Source organism: Oncorhynchus clarkii, chromosome 17 (assembly GCF_045791955.1).
Source record: "Oncorhynchus clarkii lewisi isolate Uvic-CL-2024 chromosome 17, UVic_Ocla_1.0, whole genome shotgun sequence".
Lineage (NCBI taxonomy): Eukaryota > Metazoa > Chordata > Actinopteri > Salmoniformes > Salmonidae > Oncorhynchus > Oncorhynchus clarkii.
In genome coordinates, this window is record NC_092163.1 from 19722094 (window position 1) to 19743888 (window position 21795).

At 44.2% G+C, this 21795-nt stretch overlaps 1 protein-coding gene across 2 annotated transcripts; it reads left to right on the forward strand.

Annotated features, from left to right (window-relative positions):
• Positions 1 to 1162: 1162 nt before the first annotated feature.
• LOC139370467 (centrosomal protein of 95 kDa-like) lies at positions 1163 to 20481 on the forward strand. Of its 2 annotated transcripts, none has more exons than XM_071109961.1 (21): positions 1163 to 1455; positions 4199 to 4327; positions 4620 to 4727; positions 7172 to 7285; positions 8561 to 8678; positions 9361 to 9482; positions 11082 to 11317; positions 15440 to 15506; positions 15667 to 15734; positions 15926 to 16089; positions 16300 to 16432; positions 16739 to 16856; positions 17124 to 17317; positions 17444 to 17533; positions 17738 to 17891; positions 18189 to 18367; positions 18603 to 18677; positions 18844 to 18996; positions 19267 to 19413; positions 19564 to 19635; positions 19803 to 20481. In XM_071109961.1, exons 1-21 carry the CDS (start codon positions 1431 to 1433, stop codon positions 19977 to 19979), a joined length of 2643 nt encoding a protein of 880 aa, XP_070966062.1. In that variant the 5' UTR covers positions 1163 to 1430; the 3' UTR covers positions 19980 to 20481. The 2 variants fall into 2 exon arrangements, with proteins under 2 accessions (XP_070966062.1, XP_070966063.1); XM_071109962.1 differs by having other exon boundaries at positions 1312 to 1455; positions 16303 to 16432; positions 19803 to 20169.
• Positions 20482 to 21795: the final 1314 nt, after the last annotated feature.

Here is a 21795-nt window from a genome sequence, read left to right on the forward strand (position 1 = left end):
CCAATTTATTAATTCACAATTTGCCTAAATGGGTAAACACTTAAATCACTACATTTTTATTCAACACTGTAGGATTTTGTGGTGTCATTATGTCCAGCTGAGATATATATATATATATATTTAATTTTCATTGAAAGCATCTCTAAGAAGCGGTAGATCTGTTCTATGTGCCGATTTCTATGCTTCCTGTTAAGTTTCGTACACAAGCTGAAAACACAATATTTTTGGTTATGGGAAAATATATTTTACAGCAGTTTAGACCCTGGTCCTCGAGTACCCCCAACAGTAAACATATTTATTGTAACTCTGGACAAGCACACCGGATTCAACTTGTCAACTAATCCACAAGCCTTCAATTAGTTGAATTAGATGTGTTTGTCAAGGGCTACAACGAAACTGTACTGTTGGGGCACTCGAATACCAGGGTTGGGAAACACTGGTTTAGATGGTACAATGATTCTCTATACAACGACTGCTTATTTTGTCACAAAAACTGAAATAAGGCGAACTATTAGAATGTTTGCAATCGGGAAATGGGGGAGTTTAAATTGAAATGTACCCCAGCAGGCAATTGTCGCATCTATTTTCTATGCGAACTTTGAGTGTATAAGGTAAAGGAAACAAAGTTAATGACTTCTCAAACCCAGTCCTGATCTGTTTCGCTAGCCATCCCGGAAGTCTCGGGACGTTGGGCCTCTGGGTTTACAAACTCTGGGAACTACTTTAAGACAGATACTCGGAAGAACACCCTGTCTACCATGTGATATTTTAAAAACAAATATGGTTAATTTATTAAATGTCTGTCTGTGATATATTGTAAAATAACTGAAGAGTCAACTGGACTAACCAGAACAAAGAGAAAAGAGTACAAGGAACCATTTTTCCCGAACATTCATAAACTACTTCCGGAAACAAAGTGCCAGTTTACCATGGTCGTCACTAGTTACCACATCCACAAAGTCATAAATCCCGCCTGTTTCTACAATGCATTTTCTTAAAATGTGATTTTAAACCTAACCCTAACATTGACCACACTGCTAAGCTCATGTCCAACTCAAACCTCAAATTAAGACCAAAAAGCTAATTTTAGTTTCATGAATTTTTACAATATATACATTTGGACTTTGTGTCTAGGGTAACTAGTGAAAACCGTTTTCCACCCAATCAGAAAACACTTGCATTTTAAAATGTCGATTACTTTCTGCTTGGCAGCCGGCACCCTTTTAATTTCTGTTCTCATTATGAATGTTAATCAGTGAGTGACGAACCTCGAAATTTGGAAAACGTACTGCTACTAGCTAGCAATGCTAGTTCTTCTTTTCAGAGGTCAAGAGAGACAGTATTGTTGACAATTGCTTCACTTTCGTTGTTGCCAGCTCGGCTGACTACCACACAGCAAGCAAGCTGGCTAGCTTGCTAGTTAATGCCGAATGGGAACCCAAGAAGATGAGCGAGGTAAGCTAACGACTGTTAGTTAGTAAATTAATTAAGAAGAAATAGCACCTAACTTGGTGCTTACTGTGTTTGGTAGCTAGCGATACCAATCAGGATAATAACTACATAGTAGGCTATTTAAGGAGTTATTCAGTACTTTTCGTGAACCTAGCTATCTAGCTACTCTAACATACATAGCCAGTTTGCTAACTACAGTAGTGTTCTTTGCGTTAGTATTAACGTTAGCTGGCTTACCACATTGTAGTTGGTGTTGCTAACATTTCTAACGTTAGCTAACATACTGTGCCTGCCTTCTGCCCGCGCATGCCCCCAAATTAGCCGCCAGTATGTCAACAATCATTTTGGGATGGTTGCCACCAACTGAGCAGTTTTGTTGTGCATTTTTGTCAACGTCTGTAAACAAACTGAATCAAATCAAATCACATTTATTTATAAAGTCCTTTTTACATTAGCAGTTGTCACACAGTGCTTATACAGAAACCCAGCCTAAAACCCCAAACAGTAAGCATTGCAGATGTAGAAGCACGGTGACAAGAAAAAAACACCCTAGAAAGGCAGAAACCTAGAGAGGAACCAGGCTCAAAGGGGTGGCCAGTCTTCTTCTGGCTGTGCCGGGTGGAGATTATAAGAGTACAGGGCCATTAAGGCCAGATCGTTCTACAATATGTTCATAAATGTCCAGCAGGGTCAAATAATAATCACAGGGGTTGTAGAGGGTGCAACAGGTCAGCACCTCAGGAGTAAATGTCAGTTGGCTTTTCATAGCCAAGTATTCAGAGGTCGAGACAGCAGGTGTGAGAGAAAGGGTAAAAAAATAGCAGGTCTGGGACAAGGTAGCACGTCAAGTGAACAGATCAGGGATCCATAGCCACAGGCAGAACAGTTGAAACTGGTGCAGCAGCACGACCACGTGGACTGAGGACGGTGACAGCCAGGAGTCATTTGGCCAGGTAGTCCTCAGGCAGTGTCCTAGGGCTCAGGTTGTCTGTGAGGGGAGAGAGCGAGATGGGAGATTTACTTAAATTCACACAGAACACCAGATAAGATAGGAGAATTTCACCAGACAGGACAGACTGACTCTAGTCCCCCAGCACATAGATGATACCCCCGGACAGAGCCAACCAGGCAGGATATAATCCCACCTACTTTGCCAAAGCACAGCCCCACACCACTAGAGGGATATCAACAGACCACTAACTTACTACCCTGAGCCAAGGCCGAGTATATCCCACGAAGATCTCCACGGCACAAGCCCGAGGGGGGCGCAAAACTGGACAGAAAGGTCACGTTAGTGACCCACTTAAGTTGAGTAAAGCGGAAAAAAAGCCTCGCGCGACGTGACGCACCCCTCCTAGGGACGGCACGGAAGAGCACTAGTAAGCCAGTGACACAGCCCCAATAGTTTCAGAGGCAGAGAATCCCAGTGGAGAGAGGGGAGCCGGCCAGGCATGGACAGCGAGGCGGTTTGTCACTCCAGTGCCTTGCCCTTCACCTTCACACCCCTGGGCCAGACTACACTCAATCATAGGGCCAACTGAAGAGATGAGTCTTCAGTAAAGACTTAAAGGTCGAGACAGTCTGCGTCTCTCACAATGATAGGCAGACCATTCCATACAAATTTAGCTCTATAGGAGAAAGCCCCTGCCTCCAGCTGTTTGCTTCGAAATTCTAGGGACAATAAGAAGGCCTGTGACTTTTGACCGTAGGCAGGAGCAGGTCCATGTAGCAAGTCCATGTAATGCTTTGTAGGCTAGCAGTAAAACCTTGAAATCAGCCCTAGCGTTAACAGGAAGCCAGTGTAGAGAGGCTAGAATTGGAGTAATTTGATCACATTTTTTGGTTCTAGTCAAGATTCTAGCAGCTGTATTTAACTCTAACTGAAGTGTATCTGGTGCTTCATCCGGTTAGCCGAAGAGTAGAGCATTACAGTAGTCTTAAACTGGAAGTGACAAAATATTATTGATATGTTCATCAAAAGAGAGATCGGTGTCCAGAGTAACGCAGAGGTCCTTCACAGTTTTATTTGAGATGACTGTACAACCATCAGGATTAATTGTAAAATCAAACAGCAGATGTCTTGGGTCCTAGAACTAACATCTGTTTTTTTCAGAGTTTAAAAGTAAAACATTTGCTGCCATCCACTTCCTTATGTCTGAAACACAGACAGAGTATAGAATTATACAGTATAATGAAAACAATGATGGTCCTAAAACAGAATCTTGAGGAACACCGAAACTTACATTGATTTGTCAGAGGACAAACCATTCACAGAGACAAACTGATATCTTTCCAACAGATAAGATCTAAACCAGACACAAACTTGTCCGTGTAGACCAATTGGGGTTTCCAATCTCTCCAAAATAATGTGGTGATTGGTGATGTCAAAAGCGGCACTAAGCTCAAAAGCGGCACTAAGCCATTAAAAGGTAATTTACCACAATGCAGTCTCAGTACTATGATGGGGTCTTCAACCAGACTGGAGCGTTTTGAATACATTATCTGGCTTCGGGAAGGCAGCGAGTTTCTGCTGAACAGCTTTGTCAAAACACTTTGAGAGGAATAGGCTGGTAGTTTTTACATTTTTCCAGGTCACGGTTTGGCTTTTCCAGGAGAGGCTTTATTACTGCCACTTTTAGTTTTAACGTAGCCTAGTTCATAACTGCTCCAAGAAGTATGATCTACACTATTCACTTTATTCATAAATTCAAGGTCTGCATTTAGTTTGTAATGTCCCTTTTTACAGATTGGGTGGACGTGGCGAATGATATCCTTAGCAAGTGTCACATTAACCTAAGACTGAAGAAGGTGACGGACTGTAATGCCAATGTTTTTGCCGCCTTGTATGAGGCCATCTTGGGGGAGAAAGTCCCAGGTAAGTTTACACCAAACATGACACAATAAACATGCCCACCAAAAGAGCAATATGTATTTTTTGAGACCTATCAACTGTCCCATGTTAGTTCATGTTTAGATTGTTTTTTTAACGCATGCTGTTAAGGCCAACTGAGTGATTTAGAGGAGAGTATTCTTAGAATTTCAAGAATGCTACACAGTGCTACTTATGATCGTCAAACCTGCCAACACAAGGCTGTGTTTGTCAATGGGCTAGTAAGTGGCCAAAGTGCACAAGAGGCTGTGATTTGGAATCGTGTGTGTGTGTGTAGACTACATCGCCAACCCGGGCAGTCAGGAGGATGATGTCCACAACATCCAGTCTGTGATCGACTCCCTGGCTCTGGATTACCTTCAGATCAGCCTTTCACACATCACAGGTGAGCAGCTCTTACGCTTGACTCACTATTCACTAGTTAATTAACTAGTAACTACTCCTTATTCCCTAGATATTCAGTCATTCATCATCTGATCAAGTCAAATGTTATTTGTCACATGCTTCGTAAACAGGTGTAGGCTAACAGTAAAATGCTTACTTCCAAACAATGCAGAGAGAAATAAAAATGAGGAATAAATACACAAGTAATGATAACTTGGCTATATACACAGGGTACCAGTACTGAGTCGTTGTGCAGAGATACGAGGTAATTGAGGTAGATGTGTACATATAGGTAGAGATAAAGTGACTAGGCAACAGGATAGATACACTGCTGTTACTGTTTTATGTGATGAGTCAAAAGAGTTAGTGCAAAATGGGTAAATGCAGATGGCTAAATAATAACCAATATTTAGCATTCTTATGTAGGGCTGGGCAGTATACTGTGTTTTGCGATATACTGGTATTGATGCACAGACCGGTTTGGGTTTTTACTTTACCTTCTATACCGGTATTTGAATGTTTGGTTTGTTAAATGTGGCACGCAGCGTGTAACGTCCATTTTTATAGTCTACTTCGCTACTTGAGTCATCTCTCTCCACTCTCTCTATGCCGCGTTCCACCCAGACCTAGCCACGCTCCCTGTCACTCAAGGAGCGCATTTGATGTTCGTCAAGCACGAGACACTTGGTTCAGTCTGCATGGTCAATGCAGCATGTGCAACACTGTTGATGACAACGATGCAGTTGGCACTTTGCTTCTTAATATAAACCTACTAGCATTCTGTAATTACACAATTAACTTGTGTTTCTTACATATGAAAACAGCTAGTTTGTATTTTCTTATCAAGTTGATCCGACATCTTGGTAGCTGCTGTTTGTTATTTAGCTAATACATGTACTGAGTAAAAGCAAGCGTGATTTGCTATACAACCTGAAGACTCAGAGCGAGTGACGTTTGAAACGCTATTAGCGCGCGCTAACTAGCTAGCCATTTCACTTCGGTTACACCAGCCTCATCTCAGGAGTTGATAGGCTTGAAGTCATAAACAGCGCAATGCTTGACGCACAGGGAAGAGCTGCTGGCAAAATGCACGAAAGTGCTGTTTGAATGAATGTTTACGTGTCTGCTTCTGCCTAACACCACTCAGTCAGATACTTGTATGCTCAGTCAGATTATATGCAAAGCAGGACACGCTAGATAAACTAGTAATATCATCAACCATGTGTAGTTAACTAGTGATTATGATTGATTGATTTTTTTATAAGATAAGTTTAATGCTAGCTAGCAACATACCTTGGCTTACTGCATTCGTGTAACAGGCAGTCTTCTCGTGGAGTGCAATGAGAGGCAGGTGGTTAGAGTGTTGGACTAGTTAACTGTAAGGTTGCAAGTTTGAATCCCCCGAGCTGACAAGGTAAAAATCTGTGGTTCTGCCCCTGAACAAGATTAAATAAAGGTGTAAAAAAAATTGGGGCCAAATCGGCGCCCAAAAATACAGATTTCTGATTGTTACGAAAACTTGAAATCAGCCCTAATTAATCGGCCATTCCGATTAATCGGTCGACCTCTACATTCAATGTAGCCAAACATTATAGGGTCCCCTAGGAAACACCTAACACATTAGTTCTTACCCTGTCACAATAACTCCTCTCTGGCATTTTCATTCATTGTAATGTCAAACAACATTGTATTGAAAGTGCCCACTATTATATTCCAACTATATAATTAGAATATACTTTCTATTCCCATGATTCCAACAGTTAACCCAAGTGTTTTGCTCTAAATCGCAAGTCAAATTGCAACATTTGGTTAAAAATAAGGCACAGATTACTTGCCCAGATCGTGCAGCCCTACGTGGCAGCGTGGAAATGATCTCAAATGCAGAAATGTATGAAAAATATCATTTTTGGGGGGTTGAAGTTGAATTGAACAGTATAAAACAATCGGAATGGAGAAAGACCCTTTGAAATTACTTAGAATGTATGTGTTACCACCCTAGGGTCACACACTACTCATAAAGAAATGTAGAACTTTTATTATTAAAAAAACATATCGTCCATTTTTTTTAATAGCGTGATATAATATTTTGGCCATATTGCCCAGCCCCTGTCTTATAGCATGGGGGTAGAAGCTGTTCAGGGTCCTGTTGGTTCCAGACTTGGTGCATCGGTACTGCTTGCCGTGCGGTATCAGAGAGAACCGATGATGAATGCTGAAAGAAAATCAAGTGATCTATTTAGCTACAACCAGAGGGTCTCTGGCTAAATTGCTGTTTAGATTTCAAAGCACAGCCTTGTTCAGAGCAAACACAACCCTCTTTGTTTAGGAAAATTCACCGTAAAAAGATGCAGACTCGTTGGTTCTATTAAAAGGACAACAATGTGGTGTTTATTATGGTTCCACTGATTCATCGCTTGTCCTAATGGGTTTTTCCCCTGGCTCTAGGTGAGAACATTGTACGAGGGGACAAGGAGTCCATCAAGAACCTGTTGGAGATCTTTGACGGGCTGCTTGAGTATCTCACCGAACAGATCAGTGAAGAGGAGTCGCAAAATGGAGGTAGACAAAAAAAATCTTATTTTACTCCATTACCCTCTCAACTGTTATATTTAGGCTAACATTTATTTAACCAGGAAGTCCTATTGAGGTCAGAAGACCTGCCTGGAAACATACCTAAACATACACCTGTTCTTCCTGACCTGATATCACCCCTGTTCTTCCTGATCTCATATCACCCCTGTTCTTCCTGATCTCATATCACACCATCTCCCTCAAACTTTATCTGTGTCACTGAGTGAGGCACAACCCTGTTTGGGTGAGATCACCCACACACATGAAGTGGACATAATGGCCTTTCTAAACCCGTTTTAGAGGCGGCTAGCTCTGGGATTACTGGGAAGCGGTTGGCAGCGCTCTGCATGTCTTTGTGTCCATCTATGGTGGAATGGTGGTCTGCTGGCCCTCTCTCCCATCGCAAAACACCAATTAGACTTTTAATGACCAGACTATCTGTCTGGACATTTAAATGTTCAGAAGGCTCTGGTGAAAATGACTGGTTTATCAAAATGATAGGGGTGGTGACTTTACGAGAGTCCAAAAGGAGCTGTGAAGTATTGGTTGATAATCCACCGATAACCGATTTTTCAATATATAGGATGAAAAAAAGGGACTCATGCTTACCTTAACACTTGCAGCCATTCTCATTGTCATTCGTTTCACAATGTAAGAAATCAACATTTGAACCATATTTCTTGGACAGTTGTTCTTTTGAATATAATTTTATGCGAATACAGTGTGGGAAAATTACACTTTTTAATTTTCCCGGCATAAAACAGTATATCGGCAGATACATCGGTATCAGTAAGTTTTGTACCCCCCCCAAAAAAAATCCAAACCGCCATCGGGCCAAGAATAACATATCGCCCAGGCTCTAGTTAAACCGCTTGATATTTCCAATTACTGGGATAGGCTATGCATGAGTCGCTACAGATAATGTTACTGTCACACTCAATGAACTCTGTCGATGCACTTTCACAATGACATGGCTAGAACAGTTGCTTGTTTCACTTCAGCTTTCGGAAATGGGGTTGGATCATTAGTGTGTCTATGTGCTCCAATGTCTATGGATTGCTATGTTCCGAGTGCTTATTCTACTACTCTGAGTCTGTTAATGTGACTTAAATATTTGTATAATTACGGACTGATTGGTGGTCTGAAAGTCGACTGGTAGCTTGTTCATTTCGTCATTGCATCACAGCAGGAGCCTGTCAACTTCACCACATTGCGCCACGCTGTAATCATCCTTCTACAATCCTCCCCCTTTCCTCCCTCCAGACAAGGAACCAAATGGTGTTCCTGTTGAGGATGCCCCCCTTCCTACAGGGACAGTGGTCCCCCAGACAGAGGAACAGGAGGCCCTAATGGAGAGAGCCTCTCAGTATTCTAGTGTGCAGTGAGTGTTTTCAAGATATTCTATGCTACAGGTTCTTTGTACATTTCCATGGTTTCAGATTCAGTTCCGTCTTCGAGCAGGGTTCCAATTATGTTGATACAACCAAAGACACTACATCACGAGACAATATTGTATATATGCCATTTATCCAAAGCGACTTAGTCATGCATGCATACATTTTTCATATGGCTGGTCCCGGGAATCAAACCCACTAACCTGGCATTGCAAATGCCATGCTCTAGCAACTGCACCAGACAGGACCACTTCAAATGCCATCATTGTGTAAGTCAAGTCGGTACATCCTACTGACACAACAGCCAGTCAGGGAGCACGACACAAATGTCAACCGTAACGGCGAATGCTAAGGTTGGACACGGAACACAAACATCTATGACATCACTATGTCTACTCAGCCTGTTCCGTTGGCTGTCGCACAGAAAGGCTGGCTGGAAAGTCAACAAAGCTGAATGAGTCATTGTGGGTGAGGTAAACCTCTGTTCCTAAACCAGGAAACTCAATGCATTGTTTTGAATAAGTGCAGGTTGTACTTGTTCTAACTAACTGGTATCACACAAACCAGACACACCGATGCACTTCCATTGAACTCTTTGGGTGGTCTTTCCTTTGGTTTACTTTGATAGTGATACATCGGTAACTTTACGATGTTTCTTTTATCTTCCAGCTCTGCCGTCCAGTCTAGCAGCAAACATTCCCTTCACTCTTGGAATGCAGAGGAGACGGGCTCGACCAATGAGCTTATCCTCCTGGGAGACTCCGCCCGCACGTTCACGGCCAAACAAGAAGGTAGGCGGGACCAAAAGCTGGTTCCTGGCCCATGACATAGAATGCTGAAAAAGGAAAAGCTTTCCTCTGTCTTTCTGTATTTACATTTGGAATCAAATCCCATTTTATTTGTCACATGTTTCGTACACAACCGGTGTAGAGTAACAGTGAAATGCTTACTGACGGGTCCTTTTCCAACAATGCAGAGTTAAAGATAGAAATAGTAACAGAAGGAATACATACCCAGTGAAAAACAATAATGAGTAAAAAGAACATGGCTATATACAGGGAGGAGCTGTACCGAGTTGATGTGTAGGGGTACGAGGTATTTACATAACATTCAGACGCCCTTATGCAGAGTGTTGGGGTGTCAGTGTAAAGTGTGTGTGGGTAGAGTCCAGTGTGTGTGCATAGTCGGTGCAAGAGAGTTGGTGCAAAAATGGTTAATGCAGGAAGTCCTGGTAGATATGTGATTAGCTATTTTTTGGGGTCTTCGTCCGACACCGCCTGGTATACAGGTCCTGGATGGCAGGGAGCTCGGCCCCAGTGATGTACTGGGTAGGACTCGCCACCCTCTGTAGCACCTTGCGGTCTGGTGTCTTGCAGTTGGTGTAACAAGCGGTGATGCAGCCAGTCAAGCTGCTCTCAATGGTGCAGCTGTATAACTTTTTGAGGATCTGAGGGCCCGTGCCAAATCTTTTCAGAGAGGTTGTTGGCCTTGCACCACACCGCCAGGTCTCTGACATCCTCCCTATAGATTTTGTACATTGGTTTTTCTATTGTGTTATTGACTGTACGTTTGTTTATGTGTAACTCTGTGTTGTTGTTGTCGCACTGCTTTGCTTTATCTTGGCCAGGTCGCAGTTGTAAATGAGAACTTGTTCTCAACTGGCCTACCTGGTTAAATAAAATAGGCTGCCTCGTTGTCGGTGAGCATTCCTACCACCGTTGTCGTCAGCAAACTTCATCCGCCTTTCGCTTATCAAACAGCACATGATGCTGATGAGGTATCCAGTTTTTCCAGTCTTTTTTTGCTGTCTTTCCTATGGAATTTTTTATGGAGACAGTGCGGAATGTTATGTGGTCAGGGGGTTCGTTTTTCCTCAAGTGGAAGTAATAAAAAAAAACAACGAGGATTATGTCACTGTTTCCTTTTTACAAGCCCCTGTCCTCTCATTAGTTTCCACTGAGTCCCTATGTTTGGTTTTAATGATAGTCTTCAACAACGGTTTAGTTAGTTAGAATATGAATGGCCCGTGTACTTGTCTTTGCTCCATTGTATGGATCTTGTGTATATTCGCAAGACAATGCCAGGGTTATTGGCAAGGCATCGATAGCTAGGAGTACAGAACTGTATCTGAGAAAATAATTCAGAACTGTAGGCTACTTAAAGAACAGTGAACCAGTTGAGGCAAATCTGATTGTATAGGAACATAAATAATATTTTACTTGAACCTTTGTTCAAACAGCCTGCATAACACTATTATAACATGACACGAATAGCCATAGCATCTGTTAACCATGGGAACTACAGTACTGAACAGTGTACACATACGCCTACAATACATTACCTACAAAATCTACACCTCTAACAGCTTCTATTTTACCCCTCCCTAACAGTGGAAGCCTCTTCCCAAGCTCCGGGCCCCAGCACCACGTGTGCCCCGGGAACCCCAGGCACCCAGGCCACTCTACTGAGGGAGCCCCTGCGCTCGGCCATCCCCCTGCAACCCCCCTACCAGACCACCCCCCACAGGCCCGACAGAGCTCCCCACTCGGGTAGCCAGTCTCCCCCAGCCAACGGTCTCAGCAGCGGGGCTGCAGTGGCGCAGGAGGCACCCACTGGCACCTCCGAGGTATGTCCGTCTAGTCATATATATCCATGCTGAGTCTATTCAAATTACGCTTTGTAATACAGTATCAACTTTCCGAAGACACGTTTTAACCAGTATTTCAAAGCTCTCAGAAAACGACTGTGTTCTGAAACACATTCTGAAGTGACCTCAGCCAATTACAGTTTATAGAACTGTAGCTTCCTTCCTCCTCTGACAAAGGATGAGCTGTTGCTGACTCATGCCGACTCATCCAAAATGGCCACGAGACTCATCACAGGAGTCACTTTTCCAATATGTTCCTCTCTGTTTATGGGCGGCAACACCTGGGAATCACGTCACATCCCACCTGCATGCCTCTGGCAAGTCCAGACACGCTAGCAGGGCAAATACTTTCCACTTGTTATTCCATTACCAACTGGTACTCGCTATGTCTGAAGAATAGCCAATACTATGACTGAGAAATTGGACATCAGTGGATCTAGAGTTGGAGAGACCTGACTGAGAAACAGTTCTACATTCCCATGTCATTTACAATATGACCCAGGGCCATATGTCCCCACCCAGCACAAGTTTCCACCCTAGAAGGAATGCAATGTTTCCACCTTATAGTCTCTCCACTGGGAAGAAAGACTGCATCATGGAACAGACCAGTGACGCAACTGAAGGTATAGGCCCAGTCAGTTAGTCAGGAGATATATACAGCGGGGCAAAAAAGTATTTAGTCATCCACCAATTGTGCAAGTTCTCCCACCTAAAAAGATGAGGCCTGTAATTTTCATCATAGGTACACTTCAACTATGACAGACAAAATGAGAAAAAAAAAATCCTGAAAATCACATTGTAGGATTTTTAATGAATTTATTTGCAAATTATGGTGGAAAATAAGTATTTGGTCACCTACAAACAAGCAAGATTTCTGGCTCTCACAGACCTGTAACTTCTTCTTTAAGAGGCTCCTCTGTCCTCCACTCGTTACCTGTATTAATGGCACCTGTTTGAACTTGTTATCAGTATAAAAGACACCTGTCCACAACCTCAAACAGTCACACTCCAAACTCCACTATGGCCAAGACCAAAGAGCTGTCAAAGGACACCAGAAACAAAATTGTAGATCTGCACCAGGCTGGGAAGACTGAATCTGCAATAGGTAAGCCGCTTGGTTTGAAGAAATCAACTGTGGGAGCAATTATTAGGAAATGGAAGACATAAAAGAACACGCCGCCAGAGACTCAAATCCTGCAGTGCCAGACGTGTCCCCCTGCTTAAGCCAGTACATGTCCAGGCCCGTCTGAAGTTTGCTAGAGAGCATTTGGATGATCCAGAAGAAGATTGGGAGAATGTCATATGGTCAGATGAAACCAAAATAGAACTTTTTGGTAAAAACTCAACTCGTCGTGTTTGGAGGACAAAGATGCTGAATTGCATCCAAAGAACACCATACCTACTGTGAAGCATGGGGGTGGAAACATCATGCTTTGGGGCTGTTTTTCTGCAAAGGGACCAGGACGACTGATCCGTGTAAAGGAAATAATGAATGAGGCCATGTATCATGAGATTTTGAGTGAAAACCTTCTTCCATCAGCAAGGGCATTGAAGATGAAACGTGGCTGGGTCTTTCAGCATGACAATGATCCCAAACACACCGCCCGGGCAACGAAGGAGTGGCTTCGTAAGAAGCATTTCAAGGTCCTGGAGTGGCCTAGCCAGTCTCCAGATCTCAACCCCATAGAAAATCTTTGGAGGGAGTTGAAAGTCCATGTTGCCCAGCAACAGCCCCAAAACATCACTGCTCTAGAGGAGATCTGCATGGGGGAATGGGCCAAAATACCAGCAACAGTGTGTGAAAACCTTGTGTAGACTTACAGAAAACGTTTGACCTCTGTCATTGCCAACAAGGGGTATATAACAAAGTATTGAGAAACTTTTGTTATTGACCAAATACTTATTTTCCACCATAATTTGCAAATAAATTCATTAAAAATCCTACAATGTGATTTTCTGTATTATTTTTTCTCATTTTGTCTGTCATAGTTGAAGTGTACCTAGGATGAAAATTACAGGCCTCATCTTTTTAAGTGGGAGAACTTGCACAATTGGTGGCTGACTAAATACTTTTTTGCCCCACTGTGTATATATCAGCAAAAAAGAAGCGTCCTCTCACTGTCAACTGCTTTTATTTTCAGAAAACTTAACTGTTGTGTGAATATTGGTATGAACATAAGATTCAAGAACTGAGACATAAACTGAACAAGTTCCACAGACATGTGACTAAGAGAAATTGAATAATGTGTCCCTGAACAAAGGGGGGGTCAAAATCAAAGGTAACAGTCAGTATCTGGTGTGGCCACCAGCTGCATTAAGTACTGCAGTGCATCTCCTCCTCATGGACTGCACCGAATTTGCCAGTTCTTGCTGTAAGATACCCCACTCTTCCACCAAGGCACCTGCAAGTTCCCGGACATTTCTGGGGGGAATGGCCTTAGCCCTCACCTTCCGATCCAACCGGTCCCAGATGTGCTCAATGGGATTGAGATCCGGGCTCTTCGCTAGCCATGGCAGAACACTGACATTCCTGTGTTGCAGGAAATCACGCACAGAACGAGCAGTATGGCTGGTGGCATTGTCATGTTGGAGGGTCATGTCAGGATGAGCCTGCAGGAAGGGTACCACATGAGGGGGGAGGATGTCTTCCCTGTAACTCACAGCGTTGAGATTGCCTGCAATGACAACAAGCTCAGTCCGATGATGCTGTGACACACCGCCCCAGACCATGACGAACCCTCCACCTCCAAATCGATCCCGCTCCAGAGTTCAGGCCTTGGTGTAACGCTCATTCCTTCGACGATAAACGTGAAAGACAAAACCGCGACTCGTCAGTGAAGAGCACTTTTTGCCAGTCCTGTCTGGTCCAGCAATGGTGGGTTTGTGCCCATAGACAACGTTGTTGCCAGTGATGTCTGGTGAGGACCTGCCTTACAACAGGCCCTCAGTCCAGCCTCTCTCAGCCTATTGCAGACAGTCTGAGCACTGATGGTGTAACTCGGGCAGTTGTTGCCATCCTGTACCTGTCCCGCAGGTGTGATGTTTGGATGTACCGATGTTGTTACACGTGGTCTGCCACTGCGAGGACAAACAGCTGTCCGTCCTGTCTCCCTGTAGCGCTTTCTTAGGCGTCTCACAGTACGGACTTTGCAATTTATTGCCCTGGCCACATCTGCAGTCGTCATGCCTCCTTGCAGCATGCCTAAGGCATGTTCACGCAGATGATCAGGGACCCTGGGCATCTTTCTTTTGTTTTTCAGAGTCAGTAGAAAGGCCTCTTTAGTGTCCTAAGTTTTCAGAACTGTGACCTTAATTGCCTACCATCTGTAAGCTGTTAGTGTCTTAACGACCATTCCACAGGTGCGTGTTTATTAATTGTTTATGGTTCATTGAACAAGCATGGGAAACAGTGTTTAAACCCTTTACAATGAAGATCTATTTGGATTTTTACAAATTAACTTTGAATGACAGGGTCCTGCAAAAGGGACGTTTTGCTGTGTGTGTGTGTGTGTGTTTGTGTGTGTGTGTGTGTGTGTGTGTGTATATAGATATATATATATCTATATCCCATGATCTCACATACCATTATGGGCGATGGTAAGGAGCTGGGGTGTAGATGAAATAAAATCAAGTATTTACCTAAATTGACCTGCACACACTACTGCTATTCTTTCTGTGTCTCGTTCTAATTCACTGCAATAAGGCAGTGTACTACAACTACTGTATTCACTTAGCATTGTTTTACAGTTTAGTCAGTTAGCAGACTTACAGGGTCAATTAGGGTAAAGTGTCTTTCTCAAAGGCACATTGACAGATTGGGGATTCGCACCAGCGACCTTAACCGCTAGACTACCTGTGATACTGGTATTTCAATGCTTTGTACTGGTAGCGGTAGTTCACGTCATGCATCTCTTGTGTGATATGTCGTTAGCATCCGCTAACTAGCCACTGAGACTCCTCCTCTTGCTGGGTTCTCTTTTATCACAGTGTGATTTGAGTGTGAATTCTCCCCCCTCCCCCACTGAGTGGAAATGCATCCACCCCTTTGTCTCTGTCCCCTTCTCTCTGACTAATGAATGACCATCTCTCTCCCTCTCGCAGTCCCCAAGGCCAGTGGCTGACACAGTTACCAATGGAGTGCGCTCGCCAGCCCACAACCACTCACCTGGTTAGTACACAGAACGGACTGCTCTGAATAGCACGGCTGTAGCCATTGAATTGAAGTATTTTTGCACAGCGTTCAGTTTATCAGAAATAAAAGTGTAGCACCTCAAACCATGTATCAATTTGATTGATTGATCTTACTCCTCCATGCTTTTCATTTGTAGTCGAGAGTGAGAAGTCTGTGTCCAGTCAAACCAAGGTCAGGCTAGAGGAGGCCAAGGAGCAGCCGGAGGTAAGGCATAACAAACCACTCGCACTCTACACTGTTGTAGTTACAATGCCTCAAATTAGGACTAATTCAATAATTCAAGTCTACCTCATGCCTAATTCCAATCTAATTATTTGCTAATGCATGTCCAATTTACAGCTAATTCATGACTAAATTGTTGAATATTTCGCAAATCTCTCTAATCTTCTTTATAGCCTACCAGTGTGGGGCCCAGGAGGGTTCTATTCCGAACACAGCCAGACATTCATTTCCTCACCCTGCAGGATGAGCTGGAGGACAGGGCACCACTGGACACTGAGGAGGAAGAGACCTACACGCAGCAGGACAGCCGGGCTCACAGGGGGCGGACGGGGATCAGGTAAGAACAACACAATGGGAGGGGGTTAGAATAGCATTGTAGATGCATAGCGAGAAAATCAATGTACATGAACATAAGTTAGTTACACACAAGATGTCCTACACACTGCCACTCAATCTAACATTCACCACCCTGCCTTGCCCTTTTTGTCTCTGCTTTTCCTCTCTTTCTACCTTTTTTCCCCCTTTCCCCCTCCTTCTCTCCTGCCAGTAGTAGCAGGGTACTAGAGGAGGAGGATTGTGAGGAGCCTCTCTCCTGGCGTAGACAGAGAAACAGGAAGGCAGAACAGGAGCTGCACCACATGTCAGAGAAGCTGTCCCGACGACTAGAGGAGCTGGACCTGGTGAGTGGTACACGTGTGTGTGAGTGACCCGCTTGTCATTATGTGGACTGTGGGTGTCAAAGCTATATTTACATTGCTGGGACGCGTTCGGAGCAGTCTAACCGTGTGTCGGATGCCTTACAATCCCATTCACCAGGAGAACCTTCCCACCCGACATGCTTTCACTTGGCATGCGCCACAGCTGACCATTAATTGCACCGGTAAATTGTGTGTGGGGGGAAAACTAAGGTGTCGGACCTGGGATTGTGTCACCCCTGGCATCTCAGCAATGTACATCTAGATTTAATGTGTGTTTCCACTCGTCAGATGTTAAAGAGAGCGCTAGGAGAGAGCGGAGAGCCCGACGAGGTCAAAGAGGAGGACAAACTGTCCCACCACAGTGACAGTGTCATGGAGTGTCGCAGGCCCCCAAGGAGGCCAACAGGTACATCCTCCACCTCTTCAATCACATCAGGGCCCGTGTTCATACAACATCTCAGATCTAGGATCAGTTTAGCCTTTTAGATCATAAGGAATACGATTTGTATGGGCAGATCCTAGATCAGCACTCCTACTCTGAGATGCACCGCACTTCTCCAACAAAAGCACAGTTGACTCGCCTGAATGTAGAACAATAATAAGTCATTATTGACCAACTCTATGATTTAACATTTCCTTGGCTTTAACCTTTAACCTCTGACCCTTCTCCTAGGTACTCCGCGAGCCCCCACAGCCCCCTGTACCCGCTCCCTGTCCCCCTCACCACCCCGGGCCCGTCGCTCTCTCTCAGGTCAGCTAGAGGGCGCCATGAGAGAGGCGGTGCGCGGAGAGGTCACACAGAGACACGCCACCCGTAAGGGCCGAAGGGAACTCCACCAACTACCGCCCCAACACAAACACAGCCAGGTCAGAGGGAATTGCCATATCACATTAACCAATGCCATATTCAGTATAAAGATGAAATATTGTCACCTTTTAAAAGAGACCAGTTGAACTGTCTAACAAAATTGGTGTGTACACATCTCTCTCTAGCTGGAAAAAGCCTATGAGGAGGAGCTGAAAGTGTACGAGGACAGAGAACGGGCTGCTATGGCCAAGGAACGAACCAGAGCACAGGAGGCGGTGAGAGAGAGGAGAGGGGGGGGAGGAGAGAGAGAGAGTGAGAGAGAGTGGTGTGTAAACAGTATCAGACCTACTCATTTTAGCCCTGGGGAGGTGTGTGCGTTAGACCCCATGTGACTGTGTATACAGTAGCCCTCTGGCAGAAAGACTGTGCGTCCCAATATTATCTACAGCAGACGTTCTATGTGTGGTTCTGCCCTGTAGGAGAGGGAATACAGAGAGGCCATACTGAGAGATGTTCCCCGAACCCCCAAACCGTCCCAAGTGTACACCACAGCAGCCCAACACCGCTCCCCCAGGACCAGACAACCAACTCCGGGCCGCAGACGACAGGACAAAACCAGGAGAGCCCCACCAAGTAAGACCCCCAAGCTGGAGTCTCTGCCAGTGAGATGGAGACAGTATCAACTCAATCTAGTCTAAGTACTGTACAAAGTGGCTTCCTCTCCTTCATTTGCCCTGAACTAAAAACGTAGCATTGGCCTCTGAAACTAATATGGAGGATGCCTACCTGGCTATCTATTCAATCCTTTCAGAACTACATATGCCTTAGGAGAAAGAGCTTGATATGGATTTGCGCATTAGTCTAAGTGCACGGTATGGATTTGGCCCTCTATATTAACCGTTTGTGCTTCTCTCTCTTTCCATTTTCCAGTGAAGGTGAAGGACAACGACCTGCTCCCCCTGCTCCTGGAGGAGTTCCCCCACCTGCACCTCTCGCCCCATGCCCTGGGCAGGATGTGGCAGCAGCAGCTGGGCCAGGTGGACCGCCTCAATGCCTCCCTCTCCCTGGACAACCAGAGGCAGGGGCCACGCACTAAACTCACCAGCCAGGTGGGGGCGCTATAACACTATCCACCATATAAACCACAGGGAGAGCTGGGAGGTTTGAGCTTAGCTTGGCTTGCCAGATGCATCTCTGCAAGTCCCCTACCTTTCTGTAATGTTAACACAGATGTCTAAGTGCGGAGCCTGTGATTGGGCGAAGACCCCATAATGAGACCAGGGTCCACCCGTGCAACTTTTCCACATCGATCTCCTCCCGTTAACTCATGTTCTCTCTCCCCAGGTGGAGGAGGTTCAGAGGAGACACAACCTGCTGGTGGAGATCATCCGCAAAGAGCAAGAACACAACAGACGCCTGGTGAGCCAGTCAAAACATGCACGAGGTTCAGTATGTAGGCTAGACACACACACACACACACACACACACACATATTACCAGTCTTATTTCTCAAACACACACAGCAAGCAATAATACAATACAGCCCCTCTAACTGTACAGCCGTCTCGCTCCTCTCCCCCTCCAGAGGGATTTTAAGGAGCGTATCCAGCAACAGAAGTCGACTCAGAACCGTCTGAAGGAGCAGAGGCAGCAGATCGCCCGGGCCAAGAAGTACCACAGTGACTACCACGTCCAGCTCCGCGCACGCATGATGAGGGCCCGCACGAAAGAGGAGAGGGTCAGTTAGTGACGCAATGCTACGCCTCAATACCCAACACGGTTTAGATGCTCCTAGAATTTCATGTTTCAACGCTTCAAACAGTACTTTCCATTCCATTCTCCATCCATGTATTTTGTGAAGGGAAGATTTTACACAATTGTCATCTATTAAGCTCTATTGTAAAATGTAAACAGGTCATGAACACCGTGACTATACAAACACATGTAACGATATGGTGGTTTGTTTAGTGGTTATTAAAGGGTTGTATAACTGTGTGTTGTGTTCCAGATGTTTAAGCAGGTCTTTGAGGAGGGCTTGGAGGTGCAGAAGGCTCGTCTCCGAGAGCAGAGGGCCTACGCCAAGGAGCAGCGCCAGGAGCACCAGAACAAACACCGAGACCAGATCCAGTCTATGGAGAACTATTACAAGGACCAGGTAGGACCAACACACACACGTACCTTACAGATGTGGTAGGAGAGTAAGACCAAGAAACGGCTTCCTGATCTTCTCTGTTCCTACATCTGCACTGATGTGAAAGAACGGGACAGCTGAAAGCTAATTCCACGCTGTTCTGCACTCTTTCAGTTTTCATTGTTGGCTGAAACTCTCGCTATAGAGCGACAGGATATCCAAGTACGGAAGAAGGCCCAAGAAAAGGTAAATGCCCACTAATGTACACACAATTTACTACATATGTCTGTACTTTGTCTGTACATTTTGGGGAGATTTGAGATACTTGACAAGTGAACTTATTCAGGGTTCAGCATGTGACTACTACATCCTACGGTATTGGGGTCAGGATATTAAAGTGTTTCTCTCTGCAGGCCCTTCAGAAGATGAAGCGAGAGCTGCGCTCCAAGATGGAGAGGGAGATAGGCGAGCTGCAGAAGATTATCGTCCAGGACGACGACGACGACTACTTCCACGGCCTGGAGGTCCAAAGGTTACGGGGTCGCGTGCAGATGGCTTCCTTCCAGTACAACACCAGCTGTCAGCACTGACCCCGCTAATGAGCTAGCAATCTATAGATACCTACCGCTAACTTTCCTTCGGCTGCTAAAAACAAACTTTAAAGTCTCTAAAACCCACGGATCTGAGTCCTACTCCTCGATTGTTTTAAATACTTGATTATTTAAGAATGTTAAAAAAAAGACTCCCTCACTGTGTATTTTGTGTGCTGTCATTTTGATTTTGTCATGTGGTAAAGATGAGTCGTTTAGTAAATTGTCTTTCACAGCCAAATGGGACCATTGGATGCAACACTAATTATGAATGTCATGCCAGGACAAGATTTTTTCCCCTCTTCCTTTTAATGGTATGCAGGATATGTCTCCTGTAGCGTTTTTAACAGCGTTGATGAATGATTTATTTAATTGTACAGTAAATGACCTATTAGTCTGGTTTTTAGGTTAACTTGTTATGCTTTTTTAACACCAGAGAGCGCTGAAAGTTCCCTTTGCCAGTAAACTACCATACTAATAAACAAATCAGACCTGTTAAAAAGGCCAAGTAGCCGATTCCTATGCACTTCTCAGTAGTTGGGATTCAGACGTACCTTATGGAGGGTTTTGGGCGTGCTTCCATTGCACACACTGAATACATTTGAATTAAACCCCAGAAAACACCCATGGGGTGGCCTACCAATTTGATTTTCTAAAAAACAATCCCTTTAAGGTGTATCAGCGCAAGCCTTGAATGGAGAATTGTTCAGAATATAGAAAGATGGCCATGAAAACCTATGCATATTTGTCTTTGTTCAGTACCCATTATTTCATGGAAAAATAGCCTTAGGGCACAAAAGGTGGTTTGATTCATTCTGAATGTTGGAAGTCTAATGCCTATATAATACATATACCCTAATTGCCTGCACTGATCATGAAACTGTGTGATGGCAAGTGCAAAGTAACAGTTTGAGCTCCATAATGATTAAGCCTATAGGTCCCGATTGATTTTTACTACAATTTGCATTTGTTAAATCAAATGTAATGGAATGATACGAACACGAAACATATGCTATAGCCTACAAAATAAATTGAAGGTAACAGGAAAAGTCAGGCCATATGATTAAAACATTCTAGGGAGCACAAAGGTTACATTTGACGCAACTTTGCTTGTCATCCAATTTGGTTTGCGTATAAATCCCTACAATAAAGATTCTGCATTTCATACTTTGCTGTAGGAAAGGGGCATAAATAGCCCTGCCTGTCATGTCAGTTTCCTGCCATGACTAGATTCACATTAATCGCCAAGTAAAATAGATCTATAACTGTCATTTATCCTATATTTACAATCCCCTTATCCAAACGGATGACTCATTGACCTAGCTTGTATCCATAGGTCTTATCAGTTGATTTAATTAGGACATGAGGATTGTCATTTATATCAGCAAAATAAGTAGGTTTTTCCACTTGAAACCGGCAGGTTCTCTTGACCTTATTCATGGTGGTGGAATTAAGTCAAGGTCAGAATATGGAGTGTCTGTAGACATAAGCAGCCACACCTCCATTTAAAAAAAAAAATTGGCTACCTTGCTGTCACTGGCATTTCCCCCATGCTTAAGTTTAAGATTAGAAAGAAAAGTGCATTTAAATAGGAATAAAGTTCATTTTACTCAAGTCTAAATTTCCCCTATATGAACAGATATGTTGGTGTGAGAACATCACTTGTCAAGGCCACTCGTTCCAGGGACCACACTGGTAGCTGATCGGTCCCTGGTACAGTGCACCGGTCTGAACTGACAGGGCCCAGTTTCCCAAAAGCATGTGAAGGCTAAGCTCATGATGCTTTTAGGAAATGAGCCCTGGTGAAAGCCATCTT

Excerpts from the sequence above, each read along its gene's own strand:
- LOC139370467 (XM_071109961.1), top strand. The coding sequence starts at position 1,431 with ATGGGAACCCAAGAAGATGAGCGAG. Across the intron at positions 9,483-11,081 it reads GTTCACGGCCAAACAAGAAG|TGGAAGCCTCTTCCCAAGCT; the intron begins GTAGGCGGGACC and ends CCTCCCTAACAG. Across the intron at positions 18,997-19,266 it reads CCCGCACGAAAGAGGAGAGG|ATGTTTAAGCAGGTCTTTGA; the intron begins GTCAGTTAGTGA and ends GTTGTGTTCCAG.